The sequence below is a fragment of the Taudactylus pleione genome, unplaced genomic scaffold, assembly GCF_031769625.1.
Source record: "Taudactylus pleione unplaced genomic scaffold, aTauple2 ptg000309l, whole genome shotgun sequence".
Lineage (NCBI taxonomy): Eukaryota > Metazoa > Chordata > Amphibia > Anura > Myobatrachidae > Taudactylus > Taudactylus pleione.
In genome coordinates, this window is record NW_028284710.1 from 7,484,774 (window position 1) to 7,511,663 (window position 26,890).

Here is a 26,890-nt window from a genome sequence, read left to right on the forward strand (position 1 = left end):
TTGTGTGTAGATGGCTACCTCAACACAGCTGCTTGAATCTGATTTTGCTAATTGATAACACTCCATCCTTGTGCTTGGAGTTTTCCAGTTGTTAAAAAGACTGTTTACCTGTCATATGAGAAGTGTTCATTCTAGGTCCGGCGTGGGACAGGGTGCCGCACCGTACAAAGGGCACTCTCACGTGCGGCAGAGAAGGGAGCTTGGCAATAAGAAAAGGGTGTGTCTCATCTCTTGGGGGCATGCCCAGCATTTGCAGACATGCTGGGTTGCCCCCAAGCTCTTATCACACTGAATAGAATCTATGCACCGCAATTTTCCAACCCTGTGGGCCACGGATGGGGGCGGCACCCGGCAGGTTGGTTTAGCGGGGCAATGACATGGCACCACTATAAGGGCAGGGTGTATTCTGCCCATTTGAAATCGGGCAGGTGTGGTGCCCCGCTAAAACAGTCTAGCGGATCACTATATGAGCACTTTCACGGTTTGCCTAAAGTCTGGAATATAGAAATATTAGCGTCCGTGTAACGTTCATGATAAAAAGATATTATCCATAATACGTTTCAGTATTTACTGAAACTAGCTTTACATAAATTAAAATGGTGCGTTTAATAACCATATGGCATTTGACATTAATAGAGCATCGGTTACTTTTGCGCACAAAAAATATCCATAGCATTATGTGAAAAATACTTGCATTGCTTTATTTTTTCTACATTTTTATATTTGCATTCAAAAAGCAAATGTCCTATTTACAAGAAACTTGTACGGTTTATTCTACAACTATAATACAATAATTCAGAAATGACATTAATTTTAGTGAAAGTATCTTAAAATAAAAAGACACTAATATACAAGATTTGAAAAAATGAAAAATGTTGATTTACATGAAGATTTTTAATATACTGCTGACAATCTGTGCAATGTTCACTGCAAAAGTCCAATTATAAAATGACAAATTTAAATAGTAAAAAAAAATACAGGATTGTGGAAGCAATACAATTTAACCATGGTTAGTACCACCATATACAGGTTGTGGAAAATGATTGCATTGACAAATGAATGAACAGTAACATTTATGTACATGAGGTAAAATACCTTGGGCTTTTTAACCAGAGTCTTTAAAACGGGTCCCACGTTACAAGTGTTTTGAAAATCAATGACTTTGAGAGGTTATATTAATTTAAAACATGTGATATGGTACAAAAGGAAGTAATTTCAAAATGTATTAAAAGGAATGCTTTTAATGGCATCGCACATACAGTACTTGTATATTTTTTTCAGCACGGTATTTCTTTGTAGTATTAAAGTTGCCAGTGTGCATACAATCAGTTTTGTTTTTGCCAACCTGAATAGTTTATGTAACAGAAGATATTTTTATAAAAGCTGGGTTTAAAAATGATTTTCTATATTGTTGAATGTAGAATGTATTATGAAGATTTTAAAAGGGTAAAAGCCATAGATAAAAAGTTATAAAATATAAATTTTCTAGCTATTAAAATACTGATGCAAAAATAATATTGTTAAGGGGTATTTAAGTACTGTAAACCTTAAAATGTGGCTGTGAATTGGTCCTTGAGAAACAGCAAGTAGGTAAGTCAGTAGAATAATGCTGGTTCCTTATAGGTATACAATACGCAAACTGTCTATGGGACTAAAAAAAATTATTACTTCCTATGTAGAAGGGTTTTCAAATAGCCTGGAAACATAAAAACCTATAAAACATTTAAAAGTGTACACAACATGCAGCATTGTTAGCTATCAAACATTACTACATGATGTTTGCCATTCACTATAATATATCACAGTGTCCAAAATGAAGTGTTTACAAGTAAACTGCACATTGCCAAATGCATTAATGACTACTACCATAGATGGAAAGGAAGCTTTGCAAGCTCCAGAGAACATTAGGAATCACAGATTTTAAAATACAGGAATTTTTTTTTTTTTTTTTTAATTTTGCATGTGCAAATGTAGGGGGTATAGTAAAAAAAAAAAATACACAAAACAGAATAAAAAAAAATAAAAATAAAAAAACAAATTGATCCTATAACATTTACATCATAACAAAATGACATTCTTTAAAAATGTTAGTTATCAGAAATGCATAATATTATTCAAAATCATTTTGAGTTAAAAACAATATTTTTTTTTTTTTTTAAATAGACTGAACGATCAATCCATGTTATAAAGTAATACTGTTTAGGCAAAATAATGGAGGAACAATTATACTACTTTTAACTAATATAAAATGAATGTTAAAGAAATTAAAATTACAATTATGAATGACTGGACATTAAATAAACAGATGAAATGCTGCAAAACTAAAAAGAAAACAAAGGCAGTTGCTAGCGAGCTATAAAATAACTCCACACAAAAATTGCATTTTATATACACAATACAAAACAATTTGGCTCTCTAGATATTTTAGGATATCAAATATTGAAACAGATTTACATTTTTTCAATTACTTCAACATTTTAAGTTTCTGTATATACCAATTTGAAAGAATTTTGTTTGCATATCTGCTTTTTTTGGTCTTTCGGGTTAGAACATGCATTAACAATATCAATATGTACTTTTACAAGTGTAGCAAAACAATGAAATCAAACATATCCAAATTGTAATAACATTTTGATATATAAAACACATGGTTTGCATAATTTAAAGACCATTTTAAAAGTTTCATATGCCCTACATACAAATTCCTCTGTGAACAACAATTTCTGGATCTAGATAGGAAAAGGCTCTTTACAAATCACTGTGCACTAAAAGAGTATTAAAGGTAAGTATGTGCGAGTGTGTACATCACATTCCTATAAGAAAATACCCAGTGACATGCTCATTAACATCTATATTGCCATAGTGTGTTTTATTATGCCAAAGAGTGGGCACCAGTTTGCAACCTCTATAATCAGTATGCCGCTGCTAATTAAGTAAAGAACAAATAATTTTACATACTAGCAAATATAAAGCCTGAAGCTTTCTTTTTGCTGGCATGTTTGGTTACACAGCTCTTACATGGAGACTAAAGGAGAAACATTAAATTGCCTGTTTATAGGTGGGTGAACAGCATCTTTCAAAATTTGGACCATACCATTCCTCAAACTATCAAAACGTAACAGAAGGCAATATTACATTATTCATAACACAAAAAAGCTCTAGATTAAACAGATGTATGTCTAAGCATCAGTCATGCTTCACATCTCTTGGATGCGGGGTGGTCCTGGTCGGCTGCCTGAACAGTGATTGCCAGTTAGTCAAAAGCTACAGACACATCGGGCTGAATTTACGAAGCAGCGGCTTCAGTAAGATGCTGCTTCCCAGCGGGTTGCAGGTACATATTTAAAACCCAGATTTTTACATATTTTACACTGACCCAGATTGACTCAATGCAATGGAAATGGCAAAAAAGTTTCGCCTATGAATAGATGTCGAATAAAAGTGCAGAATTTGGGGTGCAAACATCCGGAAACCACCCAGCACCCTTGGGACAGTCCCCGAAAGGTAAACTGTGCCAAAAAAAAGTTTACAAAATATTTTAGATCACCCCATTCAGGGGCAGAAAGTACAAAGTTGGGGGACAAACTTAAACTAGTGATACAGAGTCCAGGGGGGTCCCCAAGTATGCCCCAGGTGTTTAAGTTTGCAGGTGCTTGCGGCAGGTGGAAGTTTTTTGAAAACTTCACCTTAGCAACTTTACAATATGCAAGCACCCAATTTCGTGTACCCAAAATTTGCTGGGACTACTTATTTTCTGCAAAAAACCCCCTGCTAAATGCTATTCTTCATCACTTCTGCAAAGACGCTAATTAGCAGCTATTGAGAGCATTTAAGTACCCCAAATACCTTCTGCAGGCCTATTCGGGGGGGGGGGATTCTATAGTGATCCCCAATGTCAGTGGCTCTTTTGGTGGGTGTCTGGCTGATTTACCCAAATCTGACAGGACTTTTCGCCAAGTCCGATTTTGCCGGGTCCCGTTTTCGCCGATTTCCAATTGATACGGGGATAAACGGGGACGCGCATGATACTTTTCACATGGAAAACCAGCGATGTCGGCGAAAAGTATAGGACTTTTGGCATCTAATTGAATATGGCTCTTAGTGTGAATCCCAAGAAAATGTACTAAAACCTCCCCCCAACCCCCTTCCCCTTTTCTTTTATACAACAAACCATTTTGTTTTAGTAACCAATATAAATTTATGTGCATATAATAGAAATTGTTGCATAAAATATTAAGTACTGTTAAAACGAAATTGTATACACATATACATACACTGTGCGTGGCACTTACCGGTAAAATAATTACTTTGAAGGCATGTAGTGTAGTACTGTATAAAATGGATTTGCATAAGTAATATCTCCAAAACAGCATCAGGTATTTTTAAGTAATATTCAAAGGCTGTCTGATAAACGGAGTAAAATAAAAAAAATTGTAAAATGTACATAGGAGAGTAAAAACACAGATGTTTTTAAACGTTCAGCAGTTTGTGTGGTGGATATAGGGGCAAGCTGGGAGACTAATTTAAAACAAGGAAAAACCAGCATATGTTCATTTGTACCATTCTTTGACACATTTAAATTGTCCTGGAAAGATGACCACAACATACAGTTTAAATAGAGAGTTTTCCCACTGTATGTATGTCATGGGCCTCAAGTCCATCCTATGACGTTTCAGAAAGGCAGCAATGCAAGACCATTCCCTCAACGAGGTAGAGTAAGTTTTCTTCCAACCAGGCAAACCAGTAAAGAAACAAAAGGATATGTTTCAGTTCAGGACAAGTTACATTTTTATTCCTTCTTGTTGGCTAAGTTGCGAAAGTGTTTTCTTGATGCGCAAAGCAGTGAGCCGTGCTGCCCCATTTGCATACCAACATTCCCGCATTATTTTGGCCATCACACGCAATGCCTGGTAAGGAACACAAAAATTGCACTTAAACCAGAACTCAAATAATATCAAATATAACATTTAAACAAAAATTAATGCTCATAGCCAAAAAAAACCCCCAGAAAATTCAGTGTATTATGTGCAATAATTAGAGAATACAAATAGCCTAAAATTAGGATACTGACATAGTAGTTTCCACACTGACAGTATAGCAAAATAAAAAACAGTGGCAATTATCTACAAATGTAACACAAGAACTAAAAAGCATATGCTAGAAAGGAAAAAAAATATAATGGTCTACTGAATTATATATACTTAGTTCACTCATTGCTACATTTTACTTTGGACTTCTAATTAGTAGTCTTCTAAACAGGTATTTAAAAATAGATAAATGTACTGAAAAAGGCATTAAAATATTTAATTATTTTAAAATGGCCATATATGAAAAACTTTACTACAACGGTTACAATATGTACTTGTGCCCAAGAACCAGCTACTGAGCTAAGGTTGCTTGATAAGCTGAAGTGGTTGGGATATCCAAACTAGAGATTAGTGAAAAAGTATGAGTTGTCTGGCTCACAGCTCAGCTATCTGCAGGCAGCAGCCGCCTAGCGTCTAATAACGCAGCGCAACATTACCAGTCACAGATATTGTGTCAGCCGCCTAGCGTCTAATAACGCAGCGCAACATTACCAGTCACAGATATTGTGTCAGCCGCCTAGCGTCTAATAACGCAGCACAACATTACCAGTCACAGATATTGTGTCAAGGCTGAGAGGAACAGCCACTTCAAAACTTCACAGTGAAGTGGTGCCTGCTTACCATGCCACATGAAAACACATAAGAGTGGACAGATAGCTCACTGCATACCAAGTTCTTTAAAAAAAACAAAACCTATTTATATATATATCCAGGTAAATGAACTGGCACTTGTGGTCCAAATTCTATGGTAATGTGCCCGGATGCCCTCCTAATGACTGGGCATGTGTAGCTTGTAGTCACTCAGTAAAATGACTCAGGCGGCATTAGGAGGGAAATTATTGACTTTATGCTCAGGGGTGTGAAGCAAACTCCTTGGGACTGAGTGATACTGAAACATCAACATACACCATGGGACTTTATTACCCATCTACATTTCTTTGTTAAGTCTGTAATTGGCTGCTGTCCTCCTTGTATTCCCATGAGAAGAGGCTGCACTGGTTTGCTTTATCCACCCCCAAAAAAGAATAAAAAGGTTCTAATAATTATAATTATGAGCCATAACATTTGTTTAACTCCTTTCTCAAGGAGAGGGGTGGCCCAGGATCAAAGTTAGTCAGTGGCCCAATATTCTTAAGGGTGGCCCTGACAATAACTCACTTGGAAAATCATTGCTGTAAAAGAGGATAGAGCCAGAGGTATAAAAATAAATGGTGGGAGTTGGCACTTATCGAGAGAGCACCTTATATAGTGTGTGAATTTCATGAATTTTTGCATGACTGCGTGACACTCATCTCCCCCTGTAGAGAGAGAGACACACACACAGACACACACACAGTTAAGTCTAATTTCATCTGGTTCTAATTTATACAGCCCACTCTTTCTAGGACATCTCTGTGTCAGACTGGACTTAGAGGCTGCGTGGCTGCCTGATGTGTCAATGTTTCAGATGTTTGCGTTGCTATACCAATTATATACAGTATGTGATGTTACAAAGCATTGTACAGTATAAACTATTTTCTGCATAATACATGAGAAAAGTAAAGTTTTAGTGTTATTAGCCAATTTGTATACTCCGAAAAAGTATAAAAATATGTTCAGACTAAAATGTCACAGAAAAATATTAAATTGTTCTTCAGATGCCACTGCTAAAGTCAGTTAAGGCTTTTCAAATTAACACTTACTTCACAACTTTGCCATCTGTTGGGAATGTTTGGTCTTAGTTTCTGCTCACAAACCACTTTCCTCATCTCCTCTACTGATGGGTCAGAGGGTACAAGGTCATAATAAGGTAACTGATAATCTTCATGAATTCCTGTTCAAACATAGCAAATATAAAATGGTGAAAAAAAAACCCACACATTTTTAGGCATACAGTTTGTTAACGGTCCTGCTGTTACATGATCCTCTTTCAAAATGGATCACAACTATGTTTAGTTATTGCTCTTTCATGTTCAATAAATGAATCAGTTTAAGCTCTCAAATAATAATAATAATAATAAATTACAGTTGGCTGCTCATTTTCACAGTATTCAATTAATTGTTTTTAATAGTAGCAATTCTGAGTTGAATGAAAATAATCTCCTATTGGCCAGGCAAACAGGAAGCAGTTAAACAGTTGTATTAAGTAGTTATGGAGAGTAGGGCTATCGACTAACCACATTTAAACTAGTGCTATTGACAGAATTCTATTTTGGATGTTTTATGTTCCCTCATAGAACCACTGGTAAGCCATGTCTTGTGGAACCTTTAGTCAGTAACATGATATGCAACAGAGGCAATCTTTGAATTTTATTTCAGAAGAAAATTATATGCAGTATGCTTTACTCTAGGACCCTATCATATGGTCAAGGACCAGCTGGGATAAATGGATAAGATGCTAATCAGCTATTAGCTCAGCCAGTAATAGCCCCCTACTAGTGTGATAAGTGGAAATGATGAGAATAGCCAATAAGCAGGGGTCTGATACATGTGAGTTTTTCAGATAGACAACGGGTAAAATGTAGAGGGTAGTCAACCAAGCCAGTGTTGGCACATTGGGAGGCAAAGGATAAGCCATGAAGATTTTGCACAAAAAAGAATCAAACATAGCCAAGGCCATGATGTCAGGAAATCATTTTAGCCACAGAATAATGAAGAAGAATAGGTCAAGAAACAAGCCAGGTCACACATAGTGAGTCCAATAATCATGACTCCTATCTAGCTCCAATATTCTCTGGTGACTTCGTGTAGCCAGAGTGGAGTATAAATAAGCAGCATGAGATAAATAGCCCAAACCCTCTGTGACAGCAAAACTCAGGAAGGCCTGCACCCCCTTTCGGAGTGCAAAGGAAATGGTAACAGAAATCAGAACCAGCATGAGGCACTCTTCAATTGAGGATGACTACCTCAATTGAGGATTTGGTAAGCAACAAGGCCTAGAATGGTGTTTTGAGACATTAAACACACCTTTAAAAAGGTGTCCACTCTATGTCTGTGGATGATAAGCAGAGGAAAATTTCAGTTTAACGTTAAATGACAAAATATTGAAACAAACTCTACTCAACAGTCAGATATAATCTCCTGTGAGCAGCCATGCAGACAAAAGATTTGATGAGCAAGTTTTGGAGCAGACCTTTCAGCAGTACAAAGTGAGCATTTTTCAAAAATTAATCTACCACCCAAATGGTGATATAGTCGTTACGTGGTGACAGATCAGAATAAAATATATGCTGGAGAGGAAAAAGAGGACCAAGAGCTGCTTAATGAGATTTCGGCTTAGCATATACTGCACAAGAGGAGATCTTGACATCTTTTCGTAGAGTTGACCACCAGCAGTGAAGAGATAACAGTTCCTCAGAGGAACTATTGAACACTGTGGAGAAGGAAGAATCTTGCCAATAGTGGCAAGTACAACCATTTATTCAAAAGATCAAGACCGTGTGTTAAAAAAATATATATTTTTTTTTACTTACCGGACAATAGAGAAGATTGAATCACACGAAGAACAGAGACCATCTGAGTGGTTTTGGATTTAGGCACTTAACTTTTAGAATATAAAAAATGTTCTTGTGACCTATGTAGACCATTATGGGTGTTTGGCTACTTTCAGTAAGTATCTCCACTCCATTAATTCTTTGTCTCAAACGGCACACATTTTTTTCTGCATAATGGCTGTGTTCTTAGGCAAAACAGTACAGCATCCTGAGACCATTCACGTGTGGAGTTGAACAGAGCCATGAATACAGAATGGTACGAAAACATCCTCCAAGAGCAACTTCTCCCAACCATCCAAGAACAGTATGGTGATGAAAAATGCCTTTTCCAGCATGATGGGGCGGTATACAATCGGGAAACCGGCTGCCGGAATCCCGGCAGCCGGCTTCCCGACTGCATTATCCCGCCGTGGGATAAATGACCGGCGTCTATATCTAGACACCGCTCATTTCCCCGACGCCGGTAGACCGGCATCCCGATCGAGCGGATGCCGGGCGTCATGAACGGACAGCCACGGCGGGGGTGGGGGTTTAGGTGTAAGGCACCTGGGGGGCGGGGGGACTTAGGGGTAGGCACCGCCCCGGGAGGGTTAGGCTAGGGGGAGGGAGGGTTGGCAACCTCGGGGGGGAGGTTAGGGTTAGGCACCCCTAAGGAGGGTTAGGGGGGTTAGGTTAGTAGATACTTACCTTACCACGATCGGGATTTCCAGAGCTGTCGGGCTCTGCTGTTTTGTCGGGCTGCCGCTGCCGGGATTCGAACTCCCGGCCATGCGGCAGCCGGGATATCATACCGATTCCGATGGAGCACCTTGCCATAAGGCAAAAGTGATAACTAAGTGGCTCGGGGAACAAAACAGAAATTTTGAGTCCATGGCCAGGAAACTCCCCAGACCTTAATCCCATTGAGTATTGGTGGTCAATCCTCAAGAGGCTGGTGGATAACCAAAAACCCACAAATTCTGACAAACTCCAAGCATTGATTAGGCAAGAATGGGCAGCCATCAGTCAGTAAGTGGCCCAGACTTTGATTGACAACATGCCATGGCAAATTGCAGAGGTCTTGAAAAGGAACAGTCAACACTGCAAATATTGGACTATTTGCATACACTTAATGTAATTGTCAATAAAAGCCTTTGACACTTATGAAATGCTTGTAATTTTAGTTCAGTATACCATAGTAACATCTAACAAAAAGGTCTAAAAACAATAATGCAGCAAACTTTGTGAAAACCAATACTTGTATCCTTCTCAAAACCAGGGCCGTAGCTAGGGTGGTGCGGCCGGTGCGCAGATGCTCCGGGGGCGGAACCGGCCGCCTCCACAATGTCTATTTGCCGGATGGCCGCCGGTTCTTTCACATGTGACTGGCCGGCTGGACTGTGGGCCGAATTATTGTATGTGGCCCCGCCCCCAGTCGCATGTCATTCACTGCACCATTAGTGTATTACAAGTACTGGCAGCCCACCAGCCCAGCGCTTGTCAGTAGTGCCCAGCGTGGAGGTCTGTTCAGCTCTGAGCTCCTGAACTGATGCGAGAACAGTCTCCTCATGCGAGTTCAGGAGCTCAGAACTGACAACCACGCTGCAGGCCACTAGTGCTGACACAGTTCCTCACCACACCGCTGCGCAGTGCTCCCAGTCTCAGATGGCCGTCTCTACTCTGTTCTCCTCCTACTGAACGCACAGCCGCGCAGAGACTGTTAGCTCACTCACAGCAGAATACCGGCAACAGTAAGTAACCCCCCTCTCTCCTGGTCTCCAGTCTTTTAGAGAAGCAGGAGGTAGAGGAGGAGCGGAAAAGGGGCGGGGGGGGGGGATAATTGTGACATTTAGGAATGAATAGTTATAAACAAATGCCCCCCTGTGGTTCCTTCCAGCCCTGGAATATGAACCTTTTACCTCTGCACCCTGTAAGTACACCATCTGTGAAGTGTAACTGACCCCCCCTGCAACTGAAACCCCCACACCCTGCAATTATCCCTACTGCACACTGTATCCACACACCTGCAACTGCCACCTCTGCATTCTGTAATTACCCTCATGCAAGTGACACCCCTGCAACCTGTAAATTCACCCCACTACACGCTGTACCTCCCACACTTACACTGTGTAACTGTCACCTATGCAAGTAACACCACTGCACACCCATGCAACTGTACCCTTGCATGTTATAAGTGCACCCGGCTGCAACTGCACCCCCACATCCTGTAACTGCCCTCCCTGCACCATGTAATGGCATTACTGTGTGGCTTAATGTGTAAGGGGTACTGTGCGGCATAATGTGTAAGGAGCATTACTATGTGGCGTAATTTGTTAGGGGGACTCCTGGTTGGTGTAATGTGAATTGGGGGTACTATTGTGTGGTCACAACACTTGCCTGTGAGACCACTCCCCTTTTTTTGTCTCTCCCTATTTAAAGTAGGGGGGGGGGGGGGGCACCAATGTGCTTACTGGCTCAGGGCACCAAAATGTCTAGCTACGGCTCTGCTCAAAACTTTTGGCCATGGCTGTAGTATACGGTAAATGTGAGAGATACTATCAGCTAGTAACAATGGATGCAGAGTCAAGTGGAGTTGGTACACTGGGAGGTAATGGATGAGCCACAAGGATAACCCACAAATAGGTATCAAAAAGTCAAGGTTAAGCTGTCAGGTGATCAGTTCAGTGACAGAATAATGCAGAAAAATAGGTCAGAAGGATAGAAAACAAGCCAGGTAGTATGCAGGAGTCACAATAATGCAAGAGCTAGGTAGCCCAATACTCTGGCAAATTCCTGTAGCCAATGTGAAGTTTAAATGAACAGCCCACCCCTTGACAGCAGCGATCAGATGACTATAGACAAATTCCAAAAGTGCTGACCCTTTCCTTCCTATTACAGAGGTAAGGTGACGTAACTCAAATCGGTGTGGGTAATGCTTCGAGGAAAGGACTGTCTTATGCAGAATTGGCAGGCATGAGGATTGCTCAGAGTATGCAGTTTCATGATACATACACTTAGAAGGGGCTGTACATGTTCATAGTAATGCATACAAAGTCATTCCGAGTCATTGTCTTCATCCTTTGGTTAAGCCCTTTTACCTTGATGATTGTAGAATGTTCCAAAATAACAATGTCCCCAGTGGCAGGGCAGACAAGAAAATGATGTAACCAATATGGACATGAACAATACTGTATTCTTACAGTAACCAAACTAAACACTAAAGTGATATTTCAAAAGCAGCAACATAGGCAGTATATTAGATCATCAACTGATGGAAATGTTTGTGGAAGAGTAGTGCTACATCCCGCCAACGGAGGTCCATGTCATGAGCTCAAGCAAAATGTATTGCCCAACACACCTACTAAGTAAGCATGATGTATCTTTCATCTGATGCACTAAGTTTCCTTTGCTGACCGCTGCGTCTACAGTCTTCAACATTGCCTGTTTCTTGGTGTCCTCAATGCTGAGAAATACAGGCAAGTACTTATCCATCATGCAATACCATCAGGGAGGTGTCCGATTGGCTCCAAATTTATTCTGCAGCAAGACAACGACGCCAAATATACATCTACTGTCATTCAGAACCATCTTCAGCGTAAAGAAGAACAAGGAGTCCTGGTAGTGATGATATGGCTCCCACAGAGCCCTGATCTCAACATAGAGTCTGTCTGGGATTACATGAAGAGAAAGAAGGAGTTGAACAAGCCTACATCCATAGTGGATCTGAGGTTAGTTCTCCAAGATGTTTGAAACAACCTCCCTGCAGAGTTTCTTCAAAAACTGTGTGCAAGTGTACCTAGAAGAATTGATGCTGTTTTGAAGGCAAAGGGTGGCCACAAAAAAAATATTGATTTGATTTAGATTTTTCCTCTGTTCATTCACTTTGCATTTATGTTAATTGATGAAAATAAACTAATAAACACTTCTATTTTCGAAAGCATTATAGTTTAGAGACTGGCCAGAGGAGAAGACTTTGACAGTTGTTTAACATATGATTGCAATATTTCGGAAAACAAATCTTTACTGAATTTAAGTGAAATACAGTTTGGAGTGCAATTAGGCAAGTGCAGCGCATGTACTAATCACATGATCACTGGTCATAGAAACAGTCTACAGGAAGCAGGAGTGGTCTCATTCATCACTTTGAATAAAAAGTTCCCTGCATGCTTTAAATGTGTGCCCCTGCACTAAGGGTCCAGAGATGGAACTTAAATATTTGTTCTAGTTTATGGATTTATCCAGTATTGACTAAAGCAAAGTACATAGTCACAAAAGCGAAAACACCCACCTGAAAAATAAATGGTAAAATAATAATAAAAAAAAAACACAAGCATAACTGCTAAAACTTGAACAATCATGCATATGGAACTTGCATGACTACGAAACGTAGAAATTGCGGAAACCCCCCCCAAAAAAACTACAATTCAAACATATAGTCATTCCATATCTAAACTTTTAATGTAATTATGTGGACTGAAAATTGGTGCACGTTGGTGCTTTTGTGTACTTTGTTCTAGTTTATGGATTTATCCAGTATTGACCAAAGCAAATATTTAAAGTTCCATCTCTGGACCCTTAGTGCATGGGCACTCATTTAAAGCATGCAGGGAACTTTTTATTCTAGCAATCTAAATTGTAAACATGAGACAAAAAAAACAAAAACCCAGATGAACATTGCTGGTAAGAAAATCATGTGTAATCAATCAGGTTCTACCTGTGGGCTTTATTCAGAGTTGAACTTAAAAGGAAATTGCAAAATACATCTGATCTATTCAGGATAGGATGCAAGTTACCCACTGAAATTCCCCCCTCTTCAGATATCTGTGCTAGAAGCGCCAAAGTAAGACTGAAGGTATGGCTTCAGTGAGAGTACCCAATGCATACAAATTATATAAAATGCCCGTATAGTGCAGGTAAGAATATATCCAAGTGCCTGTACTATCTGAAGTAATAAGCAAACACGCAAATAATTTTTAAACACCACCACTCAGAAGTATATGGACTATCTTCACCTTCCCCAAGAGAATTGAAGCAGTTTGTGTAAAATTAATATTTATTGCATTGTAAATCGACATTTAAAACACAGTTGCTGTAGTTTCTTTGCATATGCAGTGTGTTTTAGTCACTTCTATCCAATCAGATGCAACTCTGTCATCATCAGCTTGTCACTTGCACCTGGGTTTCAGTGTCAGCAAGTCTGGTCCCGCCGGGCAGATGTGAACACATCTTTTTGGAACACATTTTAGGGCCGTATTCAATTAGTTTTGCACCCACAATACTTTTTCGCATGCCGGACTTTTCGCCCACATCGCGTGTTTTGCATGCGGAAAAGTATCGGGCACGCTCCAGCTATTCGTCGTATTCAATTAGAAAGGACGCGTAAACGGCACCAGGCCAAACTGAAACAGGCGAAAAGTCCTGTGAAAAATGGGGAACTCAGCCTGAAACCGCCCAAAAGAAGCACTAACATTGGGGACCACTATAGATGCCCCCCGATTAGCCCTAATGAAGTTATTTGGGCTACTTAAGTTGTGACAATTGCTGCCAATTAGCGCATTTACACAAGTGGTGAATAATATCATTTAGCAGTTTTTTTTGCAGAAAATAAGTAGTGCCAGCAAATTTGGGGTACATGAAAATGGGTGCTAGCATATATTTTAAAGTTGCTACAGTGAAGTTTTAAAAAAACATAAAAAAATCCACCTGCCACAAGCACCTGCAAACTTAAAAACACCTGGGGCATCCTTGGTCTATTTCAGTAGTTTTTACGTTTGTCCCCCAACTTTGGTATTTTTCACCCCCAAAATGGGGTGTTCAGTATTTTTTAAACTTTTTTTTTAACACAGTTTACCTTTGGGAGACTGTCCCAAGGGTACTGGGTGGTTTCCGGACGTTTACACTTTTTTTCGACACCTATTCATAGGCAAAACTTTTTCGCAGGGTCCAGTGCATTGACTTTTCGCACCGGCGAAAAAAGTCTTTGGAATTGAATACATGGAAAAGTTTTCGCATGGCGAAATTATGTCACCGGCGATACTTTTCCGCAGAAACTGACTTTTCGCACCTAACTGAATATGGCACTTAGTCATAATTTGTGTCATCCGCACACAGCATGCTCTTATTGTCTTTTCACCAAACGTGTGTCCTCACTTGTCTTTGCTGCAGTCACTCCAAAATTGAGTGTTGGAAAAAATGCGCAATCAGCTAAAAAACCAATGCGACTAAAATAATAATAAAAAAATGGAGGTGCAAGTAGCGGGAAAAAAAGCCACAACTTTATTTTGTGTTCAACTCTGAATAAGGCCCTGTATTCATAGTATAAGGAATTGGCTCAACTACAACTCAAAGACTGAGATGCCATAGTACTTTCCTCTTCAGACATTAATAAGAGCATCATATTTAAAAGGTTTCACTACAAAATACAAGACCTTTTACCTCAGTAGTATTAATGAACTGCAGAGAACAAATTGACAAAAATGCTTTCACTGCTGCTACACATTGTAACATTTACAGCAAATACATATTTTGTTATGTCCTTCCCCAATTTAACATCTGATATTCAACACATGCGCTTTTAAAGGCACCCATACAACTACAGCCGGTTCATGCGATGAGATCGGAAATGCCAACCTACCGGTCGAAAATGCCGATCAGCGGCCATCGATGTTCCGCGATCAGTCTGTGGATTGGTGAAAAAATACCTTAAGTTTCGATTAGCAAATCGCAATCATATTTTGATCGTGATCAGCAAATCAGTGAAATCCAACATGTTCGATTTCACCAATCCTGAGATGACGGGTTGCATGATCAAAACATTGCACTGATTTGTCGCTGGTGTATGGACCTATTAGATTGAGATGGTAAGAATACATCTGCATTTCAAAAATTAGATGAATAACTTCGAGGTAAGAGGGGACATTTAGTTTTGGAGTGAATAGTGTAAATGGGTCTCTCTGGTGTTCTGGCACAACAGGGGTCTTTGCAATGACAAATATAAAACAGCATTCTAGTATTTTCTAAAGATAAGTCTAAGGTTATATAAAGCTAACTTGGTCAGAATTTTAAAAAAGAAACAAAAATAATGTTGTTGCACTTTCATCAACTTAAAGTAACTTAATATTTGAGCATAGAAAAAAAAAAATCTGTCCTCTGGATTTTCACAGAAAGAAATCAACTTGTGTATTATTTCTAAGTAACTTCTGAGAAGAGGAATGAGTTAACTTTAGATCAATTCTGGCTATGCAGGAAAGTTTCCAAATGCCTGTTAAAGAGTCACTAATTGGCGCACTATGGAGATACCGGTGAATCCGGAAAGTATTCACAACTCTTAACTTTTTCTAAAATTTTGAGAACAAAAATTAATTTATTCCATTTTGGAATAAGGCTGTAACATAAAATGTGGAAAAACTGAAGAGTTGTGAATACTTTCCAGATGCACTGTATGCTCATACTCCATTATCTAAGAGAGGATAAGGTGTTTTTTTTGTTTTTTTTTAAACAATTACCTTATTTGTGATTATTACATCAACTACCAATTATTTTAAAGCAGTTTCCGGTAACAAAGCAAACTTCTGATTGGTGTTACTTTTCTGCTATTTTGAACTGTTTTATGGGACATTCTTTAGCTCTGCACCAGACTAAAACGTAAAGTGATACATAATATATTTACATGAATCAGTATACATATAAATAAAAATAAATGGGCCAAGGGAGATAAGGAGGAAATAAATCCCTGAAATTGTTATAGAGTTGATGGTGCTGCCATAGTCTCTTGTGTTGGGCGCTTTTAAATATAGATATGATAAATGTTTTTGGTTTTAAAACACAAAGCATATTCTTTAGTATGCAAACATTCGTTGTAAAATATATTGATTTTTTTTTGTGAAATTAGCTTCTGAAAAAATTGTCTAAGAAAAATTAAATAAAATAAAATCAAAATTCTTAAACTTACCACCAATTGAACAACGTCGCGCTATTTCCCAAAAGACTAATCCCATTGCATAGATATCTGCTCGCTTAAAAGACTCAAAATGCTTCATATTTATGGAATCATCAAGGACCTCTGGAGCCATGTATCTATAATGCAAAATACAATACGTTGACAAAATCCAAAAAGATAAGTGTAAAAATAGACAATCAAAAATCACCGTAATACTCACCGTAAAAATTTTTCTTTGGAGTCTATCTGGGGGATGGCTTACTGTACATCTGGGTTATGCATAGTGAAGGGTAGAGTCGGACACTAGTTGAAAACTGGTTCCCACGCCCTATATAACCCCTCCCCTTCCACCGTATGCTCAGTCTAATGTTTAATAAAAGCTGGAGGAGTCCCACGGAAAGAACAGGGGAAAAAAAAAAAAAAAAAAAAGAGACCACGGGTATCTAGTATGAAAACTAAATAATGGAGGTTCCTTGGCATCCCACAGACTGACTCCAAGGAATAGGTTTTACGGTGAGTAAAATCGTATTTCCTTTTTCATCCATCTGGGGGATGCCTTACATCTGGGATATACCAAAGCAAGCCAATTAAGGAAAGGGGGGTGGGGGGGGGGGTGAGCGTGAAGACAGTTTCCACCCAACACTGGCATCCCTTGCGCCAAATGTGTGGAAGCAGTAAAGTTTTGTGAAAGTGTGTACTGATGAAAAAGGTAGCCGCTTTGCAGAGCTGCTCAACCGAGGCACAATGCCGTAAAGCCAAAGTGGCTCCGACAGCACGAGTCGAGTATGCCCGAATTGAGTCCGGAACTGTCACATTCGAGGACAAATATGCCTGCCTAATGGCAGAAGTAACCCATCTAGCGGTGGACCCTTTTGAGGCATGCCAGCCTCTTTTTGGTGCATCAATAAACACCAACAGGGAATCAGTACGCCTCAAAGACGCGGTCCAGGTGAACGAGTAACGCTCGTACAACATCCAACAGTGCTAAGGAAGAAGCTTCACTAGTCACTGAATTCTGTCAAAAAGCCGTAATGGATAATGTGGAAAGCAGATCCACCTTTGGCAGAAAGGAAGGTTTAGTGTGTAACACTACCCTATCCTCATGAAAAATAATAAGCGGAGATTTACAGGACAGAACCACTAATTCAGATACCCTTCTGGCCTGTGCCGCGGCCAGAAGGGTAACAACCTTCAGATTGAGATCATCACAATTCTACAGATTCCAAAGGCTCGAATGGCACCCTTTGGAGTGCCTCCAAAACTAAATTCAAGTCCCAAGGAAGAACCGGTGGGACAAAAAGGAGGCTGTATGCGAAGAACCCCCTGCAATAAGGTCTGAACTTCTGGAATGGTGGCCATTTTCCTTTGAACAGGGTCAATAAGGCCGAAATTTACAAGAGACAAGTCGCTCGGAACCTTTCAGGTTTGGACTTGTGTTGTTCACACCAGGAAATCTATATCTTGCATATCTGATGATAAATCTGGGAGGCAAATGGTTTACGAGCCTGTATCATTGTTTTCACCACAGATTCTGAAAACCCTTTGGCTCTCAAAACATTGGATTCAAGAACCATGCCGCCAAAGCCAAGCGAGGCAAATTGGGGTGACAGCATGTACCCTGAAGCAACAGATCTGGACGTAGAGGCAGATATGGAACGTCTGCCACCATGGTCCAAAGAGTTGCGTACCAATGATGGCACGGCCTGCCTGGAGCCACCAGAATGACTGCCTGTGCCACCAGTCGAATCCGCTGAATTAGCCTTGGTAAGATTACCAGAGGAGGAAAGATGTAACCCAGCTGGAACACCCAAGGTGCTATCATGGCATCCACCAGAGATGGTAGTATCAAATAATAGGGTATCATAATATTCTTGAAAGTGATGTACTTCGCCATAGACCTGGGCCCAATCAGGTATCACCGACTGTTCAGCCGAACAACCCTGTAATGAATCCCCGTGAGTAAACCAGCACAGAGTGAACCTGGGTCCGTCCGTACCTTTTGGTAATTTTTTCTCACATTTTGTTCAAGTATAAACAGTTACTGATACCTGTTTTTTGGAACCCTTGTCTGGCTTATCCATACTAAAAAAGAAAGAAAATACTACTCAAAACTGATAGCCACCTAAATATCCATAGAAAAAAAGTGTAGCACTCAATGAATAGAAAGAAGAGCGGTTCAATCAAGACTCTTATTCACCCATATGTTAATATCTGACTCCACCCACCACTATACATAACCGAGATGTAATGCATCCCCCAGATGGATACAACCAGGGTCTTAGGTGCTGATCAATAAAAAGATGCACATATGTGTATTAAAATTAAATTCTCATTAAAGTATACAGCAACAAAAAAAAAAAAAAAAAAAATTATATTTGTGTATAATAAATATATATACATACATATATACACATATATATTTACACATACATACACACACACACACACACACACACACACACACGTGTACCCACATAAAAATAGCTACAGAACAAACCAAAAACGTATAGAGGAAATTTTGTGGTAATTATCTCAACAGTCTGATATGTGAACTCACCACAAAAAACAAGTTTCTATTACAAAAAAAATGAAATTATAATATACACACACACTTTTTATTTTTAAACGTATGCAAACATAAAAATACATGCACACTGCAGCCGATTGAGGTTTAGATCTATATATTGAAAAAAACACTTCTGTTAAAAAGTACTAGCTTTTATTAGCTGAAAAGTCGCAAAGTGATCATTTCTGAATCCCAGGATAATTTCAATCAGATAATTCACTTGTCCCCGAGACAATTACCAATATAATTACAAACAAGAAATATAGTAAGAACTTACCTTTGTTATCTCTGTTTCTACGAAGTCCATAGGGTGGACGTTGGGGTATAGGTTTGGAACCAAATCCGGGCACCACGCAGTTAAAGCTTTCAGTTCCCAGGATGCACTGGGTCCACTCTCCCTATAACCCTGCTGCCAAGCCAGAAGCACCTCAGTTTGTAAGTAGCCAAAGGACGGAGGAGGAAAGATAGAAAGAGAGAAGACTGGAACACTCAAGAACCATATTCACAGAGGAGACGGGAAACCGGTGACCAGTAACACAGCCCATATGAAGCCAGGAGTGTCAGGGCGGGCACCCTGTGGATCATATGGACTTCGTAGAAACAGAGATAACAAAGGTAAGTTCTTACTATATCTCTTGTTTTCTACTTCAGGGTCCACAGGGTTGACCTTGGGACTGTCCCAAAGCAGTCCTTATAAGGGTGGGGACGCTCCTGTGCTGAGAGGAGAATCCGTCGCCCAAAGGAAGCATCCTGAGAGGCAAAGGAAACCAATGCATAGAACCTTAGAAAGGTCTGGACAGAAGACCACGTGGCCACCTTGCAAGGCAGAACAGCCGAGGAGCCACAGCGAGCCGCCCACAGCCTGAGTAGCTTAAGCATCAACAGAAAGGCCGTCCTATGTGTAGGCCCCTGAGATAGGCATATGAAGCCATCCAGCCAATATCAGTTTAATGGATGGCCGTCCTTTCCTGTGAAATCTAGAAATCCATAGACCACAAATAAGGAGTTTGATTTCCTTTAGGAACTTGAACGGACCACTTAAATCCTGAGAGGCCGGACCACAGTCAGTCAATGAGGCCACCCCAGCCGATAGGACTGGAGACTGAAATGTCGGTACAATGAGTTCCTGAATAATATGGACCTGAAAAACCACTTTAGGAAGAAACATCCAGAAGAGGGAGCCCCATGAGAACGCTCCTAATTCCGACACTCTCCTGGCAGATGCAAATGCCATAAGAAAGAGAGTCTAAGCCATAAACCACGTAAGGGCTATCAAAACTAGTGGTTCACATGAAGGCCCCAGGAGGGCACATAGAACCACTGCTAAATCCCAAGGAGCCCCTAGGGGGGATAAAGGGAGATAGAATCCAGAAAACACTCTTAAAGGAGGAACTGGATACCAGAGAGTGGAGCAATTCCACATCCGAACCATCCCGACAGTGCAGAGACCCGCACTTTCAGGGAGGCCAGGCGGAGGGCTAGACCCAAGCCAGCTGGATGGAATGCCAGAATGTCTGGAAATCCTACACATCTGAGGATCATAGCTACAGGTACGATACCAAAAGAATTATGTATGCCACATTCTAAGGTAAATACCAGCAAAAGCTGGCCTACACGCTCTAAACATCCCGATGATGACAGAGCAAGAGAAGCCTTAGAACCACGAGACAACCGGTCCGGATATTGAGGCAGCAGGAACGGAGTGTCGATGGAGAGACTCCGAAAATTTAAGTACCAGTGACGTCTGGGTCAATCTGGAGCTACCAGCAGGACAGTACTTCTGTCTTGATTGAACTTACGAAGAACTTGAGGAAGAAGGGAGACCGTAGGAAACAGAGTCCAGTGAAGTGGTCCTTCAAATTTGTGTACCTAACACCGGCAGTGTGTGATAGAGTCAGGAGGCCATGAGGACCACCTCTGGGATGCCCCATCTGCTCACTAGGAGTTGAAACATCTCTTGGAGAAAAGACCAGTCCCCGGGATGCACGTCGAGACGACTGAGGAGGTCCGCTTCCCAATGAAGAACTCTCGGAATGAACACTGCAGAGATGGCCGGGAGGAGACCCTTGGTCTGTGTTAGAATGTGTGACACTTCCATCATTGCTGCCCAACTACGAGTGTCTCCTAGATGTAAGCCACTGTCGGACTGAACCTTTACAGGTTTACCGTGAAGCATGTGTTAGGTCAGAGCGAGGGCCCAAGACAACTTGAAGTTCCAATAAGTTGAATCGACAGGTGTCCAACTGCCCCGAAAGGAGTGCGGACCGGTCACTGCGCCCCAGAGACTGGCGTCCGTAGTAAGGATTACCCTACATGAGATGGCCATAGCCACCCAGATAGAGACAGACGCACCTCCGGAGAGAGCATCATCGTCTGAACAGTGATCTTATAGAGAAACCCATTCCATCTGGAGAGGATCAGTTCTTGCAAAGGCCTGGAATGGAACTGAGCATATTCCACCCTTCCGGAGGTAGACACGCTGGATTCCAGAACCCGCATTACAGAGAGTGTAATGACACTTGTCGATTGTGCAGAGATCCGCGCACTCGTAGTTGAAGAGTGGAGATCTTGTCTGACGTCAGAAGGATTCTCCGGTCTGAGAATCCAGCAGAGCACCAAGATGAATCATACCCTGTGAGGGATTCAGGGAGGACTTTTTCCCAGTTGATTAACTATTCATGCTTGTGAAGGAAAGCAATGGTTAACTGGAAATGTCCTTAAAGTATCTTGGTGATCCTGCTAAGAGCAGGAGGTCGTCCGGATACAGGAGCAGTCAGATACCCTGAACAGGTGGGCTGTCACAAAAGCCATAAATCTGGTAAACCCTGGTGGGGCTGTGGACAGTCCAAAGGGCAGAGCCCGAAAATCGGAAGTGTTGCTGTGGCACAGCAAACCTGAGCGAATGCTGATGAGAGGGCTCTATAGGTACCTATAAGTACGCATCCTGAATATTCAGCGATACCATAAAGACCCCAGGTTCCATAGCTCGGATGATGGAGCGTAGTAGGGGTTCCCTCCTGAACCTAGGCACCTTTAGGAATTGGTTCAGGGATTAGAGATAGAGGCAAGGCCATTGATGACCATTCGGCCTCTGCCCCAGAAAGAAAGTAGAATAACCATTCCCTCGCTGAGGTAGCCGGGCTTGCATAATTATCCCTGCTTATCGAAAGGACTGTATAGCTTTCTGGATTTGTAAGGCCTTGTTTGGGTCTGAAGAAGGGCCTGCATAGTAAAACATGTGGGAAGGCCATCTGAGCAATGATAGGGCATACCCATGAGAGACTTCAACTCTTACCCAAGCATCCGTGGTGACTTGACAACAGCACTGGGGGAACTGAAAAAGTTGGTATCTCACTCTGGGATCCCCCAGATGAAGACCTGTCCCGTCAGGCTGAAGGTTTATCCTTAGGTTTAGAAGCAGGACGTCTGGATGTCCAGGTCTGCACGGAACTGGGTATGAAGGCCCTCGTGGAGGCCGACAGCCTAGAAAAGGACTAACCTTTAGGCTGTCCCTGAGGACAAAAAGACTTAACAGATTTAGTCCGAGGCCTTGTAGTGGGAGTTGCTGAAGGCGGAAATTTAGCAGTTAGTGATACTTCCAACGTTGCTACAATCTTATCAAGGTCAGAACCAAACAAGATCTCCCAAATATAGGGAATGGCGGTGGATACAGTCGCAGCTGAAACCCTGAAGGTTATGAGACTGGCATCCAATGTAGTTACTCCAACATATGAAACTGCATTTTTTATGTGAGCAACAAAAAGACATCTGATCCCCAGAAGTTTCTGAGGGAAACAGCTCTACAAATGCATCAGTCCAGGACTCCATAACATTAGCCAACCATGCGAAAGCCATGGTTGGACGGGCAACAGCCCCTGAAAGCGAGTCTATTGATTTCAGGCAAAGTTACCACCTACAGATCCGCAGAATCCGTCCGGGCAGGAACGGGAGGCGTAGTAGCGCTCAAAATCAGACGAGTAACATGAAAATCCACCCCAGGAGGTGATTCCTATTACTTGTAATGACCCTCCTCATGGAATGGGAAACATGAGGCCAAACGCTTTTGTGACGCCTTTTCTGGTGATAGCCAGACTCCCGCCACGTGATCCACCCGCTGGTCAGAGAAGGGGAATACAGCCGAAGACAACTTAATGCCGAAACTGAGGGTGATTTGATTTAGGTGCAGGTTCGACATCCTCTATAACTTGGATGGACTTGACCGCCAGCACCAAAGCAGGGATAATACTACTTGATTTAGGAGTCCGATACATCATCCAGTTCACCCTTGGTGGACGATCTATGTTAGACAGCAGTGCAGACTGGGAAGTAACCACAGGGCGTTTATTACACCATTTTGTGATTCGTAGAAACGACATCCACCCAGGGTGGCTGTTGTGATAATCCCTACAAGGGAAATGACAGACTGTAGTGGTACCTGAGGGAATTGCCTGTACTGTGAAAAACCCTAGTAGGGAGCGAATGTAAAGGGGTAAACCGCAAGAAACTACGAGATATCCTGAGATGAAAGGGCAGCATATTGAAGTAACCCCAAGTAAGTTACAACAATGTGGGCCACCAGGTGATCCACAATGGAGGCCAGGATCTTGAGAAACAAACCGCCCAAGGGGGTCCTGTAAGGCGCCCAGCACCTGACGGCACCGTATACATAACCCTTTCTCAGTCAAATCCCCCGTACACATACCTGCAGTCCATAGCAAAAATGGGTGTAGTGTCGTGCTCTATTTTCTGGTCAGAGCTATCTGACTAACCATCCTTGTGGAAATATCAAGCAGTGTTATACTGGTCCTGACTGATGCTAGGATTAGCTGCAGGGACCCATTATCAGCGGAAGCAACACACAGTTCCATCTAAAATATGGCATGGCAACGTGCAGCATGCAACAGTATGTGACAAACCTCACAAATATTGACAAGTATATATATGTGAGATCTCAGAACCACCCTAAGTACACCTGTATTAGGGCAGATTGTAAAGAAAAGGGATATATACACACTGACAGGTGAGAGAAAAAGCAGTCAGCACTAGCATAAGTCACACACAATGCAAAAATATATATAAATAAACATTACATATAATATACTGCAAATGGCACTACATTCAACTGCCTTGATTCAGTGTCTGGGAAGGCTATAGCGCTGTGTACACATACCCAAACCGTGAGGTACGCAGGGGGACTGGACCAACTGCTGTCTTCTGTGCTGCACCACAGAAATAAAATGGCCGCCTGGAGACCTCAGAGGAAGCGCGGCCCACGGAGGAGGCAGCTCAGGGACGCCAGACTATAGAACTGAAAGGCGCGCTGAGCTGAGGGAAGGAGCCGCTGAACACAGAAGGCTGCCTCCCCTGGCCGGCTATTAACCCCCAGGACGCCGGCTCCCGCTGCCGATCATTAAGTCCATGGTGGTCTAGTGGACACGCAGGGTATGGAGGGGGGGCCCGCCGCCACTGCCAGCACCTCCGGTCTGTCCACAGACCGGAGGCATTGGACAGCAAGCGGTGATCCGCGAACTTACCTGTTCCCCATCGATCCGGCAGCAGTCCTGGGCGCCCGCAGAGTTCAGCTAGTACAGACTCTGGGGTCCCGCCGAGATCCCCAGACCTGTACTGGCGTCTCGGCGTCGGTGGGGTGGAGGAGCGGCAGCTTGGACGTCCTATGGACAGTCCGACGCTGAAGCTCTGAAGAGTTCAAAATGAGATTAAAAAATCTTCAACTCATAAAATAAAACTTAGTGGCCCGATGAAGTCACTAGCAGGCCCGCGGTGACTTGGAACACCACAAGCCCCTCTCTCCTTAAAGGCAGCAGCATGTTGCTGCTCTGAAACCCCTCCAGTGGCCCAGAAGAAACCACTGGGGACTGAAAGCATGGTGGTGTTATGCAACCGGTGGAGGTGTGAGACAATCCAGCTCTCAGTACACTGGGCTGTGAGTAATAACAAGGCCTGCCAATCAGCTCAAAAGCAGTGTGCCGGGAAGCAGTAACGAAAATAAGGCCTTTAAAGTTTGTAACAAGTTTTACCTTCTATTTTGCCTGTTGCCCTCTCAGATGTGTGTCTGGCATGGAGAGACACACAGGGACTCTCTCAGGGGCAGTCTTTAGAGTGGGATACAGGTTCACACAGACCTCTAATCTAACTCCCACTCTGTTAGTGCTGGTCGCCTGTCTCTAGGAACTAAGCACCCAAATAAAAACCTCAAAATAAAGAAAGAAAACCTAACTAAAAGCTAGGACCTAGCCAGTGTCTTACTCTAAAAGGCACTAACAAAAAAGTTTACGGTGGAAGAGGAGGGGTTATATAGGGGGTGAGAGCCAGTTTTCATCTAGATAGTGTACGACTCCACCCTTCACTATGCATAACACAGATGTAAGACATCCCCGAGATGGATGGAAAAGGAAAGGTGTCAAACTTTCATAATCTAGAATTGTAGCATTCTGAAGCTCCTTATCATCAACCCATACATCTATATCAGGGTTGGGGAACCTTTTTTCTGTCGAGGGACATTTTAATATAGAGAACATTTGTAGGCCTGGTGCAGGTCACGCCCTCTCCATGTGATACCACACGGGGCAGGGCAACAATCGCCGATGATTATAGCAATGCCCAGAGCATCCTCAGGATGCTCCGGAAAGCTGTAAAGGCAGCTGTGTGACGGTCTGAAGCATCCTAAGGACGCTTATTCCGTGCTCAAGTCTGCCTGAGGGGGGGGAGGAGGAAAGAGTGAGATAGAGAGACTCTCTTGCAATTTAAATAAAATAAAAATATGGTAGATAAGAAGTGCAAAAGTAAAAACAAAAAATGGCCTCAGCACAGGAGATAGCCTTCAACAGCGAAGCGGTTAAAGCAGTGCACTAGCCATACGTATACTATGCTTTAGTGAAAGTGAATGCTATTTGTTAAGATTTTTTCCCCCAATGTCTAATAAGTCAACTGAAATATTCACTGAAAATAATTTTTATTTGAACAATTGTTCAATTAGGACATTTTTTTTATTATTAACCCATTTTAAGAATTACCTTTTTGTCCCGACTCTGTGATTTGGTGCAATATCAATTGTATCTGTAGCTGAATCATGTCTTACAGCTAGACCCAGGTCAGCAATGCAGCAAGTTCCATTTTTCTTGACCAGTATATTTTTTGATTTAAGGTCTCTATGTGCAATGGCTGGTTTCCCTGTTAGAAAACAAACATACTATGATCAGTAAAAGCAGTTCTATTACTGAAGATACTAACTTTCAAAAATGTGGGCATTTCTTCACTCAAGTATTTGCATAAAAGTAGCAAGTTATATCATCGTTACTTATATACCAGTTTTTAAAATTACAACCTTAAGCAATTCTAAAAATATTTTTTGTTATTCTAGGATTCATACAGTGACTGTGATAGCTCTCCCCATACAGCAGATTTGGTGCTACCTGGCCCCAATAGCAGGTCCAGGTAAAACTAGATCAAGTACTTTTAGAGGAAGGAGAGAGCCAACTTAGGCCTCCATTACACTCCTATTGGAGACTCACTATACAGAAACCATTATATGAAGTTACAAGGTTCGCAACCGTAAATAAGGTGTGTCCGGTTTAGAGTTCCCAATCACAATGTCCATAGGTCCCCCATTAGAAAATAGCTCCCCAAACACTCGCTTAGTAGTATAAAAAAAGTTTTATAAACAACCCAATTTTTGCCCCCCCCTCCTCCTACCCAATGACCATTGTAATATTTCCTTAAATAATTATTTTACCCCCTCCAGCCTCCGATTTTCTTTATATTACACCTCCCCCACCCCCAATGATGATAGAGCCCTCACTGCTTCTAAACAATGTGAGCCTGATCC

At 41.6% G+C, this 26,890-nt stretch overlaps 1 protein-coding gene across 1 annotated transcript in view; it reads right to left on the reverse strand.

Annotated features, from left to right (window-relative positions):
- Positions 1-733: 733 nt before the first annotated feature.
- The window catches only part of TGFBR1 (transforming growth factor beta receptor 1), a 74,063-nt gene continuing 47,906 nt past the window's right edge, over positions 734-26,890 (reverse strand). The window contains exons 6-9 of the mRNA XM_088442335.1: positions 26,079-26,235; positions 16,491-16,615; positions 6,770-6,900; positions 734-4,907 (exon numbers count right to left, since the gene is read on the reverse strand). Coding sequence (XP_088298461.1) covers positions 4,782-4,907; positions 6,770-6,900; positions 16,491-16,615; positions 26,079-26,235 — 539 coding nt within the window. The 3' untranslated portion in view covers positions 734-4,781. The remainder of the gene's footprint in view (positions 4,908-6,769; positions 6,901-16,490; positions 16,616-26,078; positions 26,236-26,890) is intronic.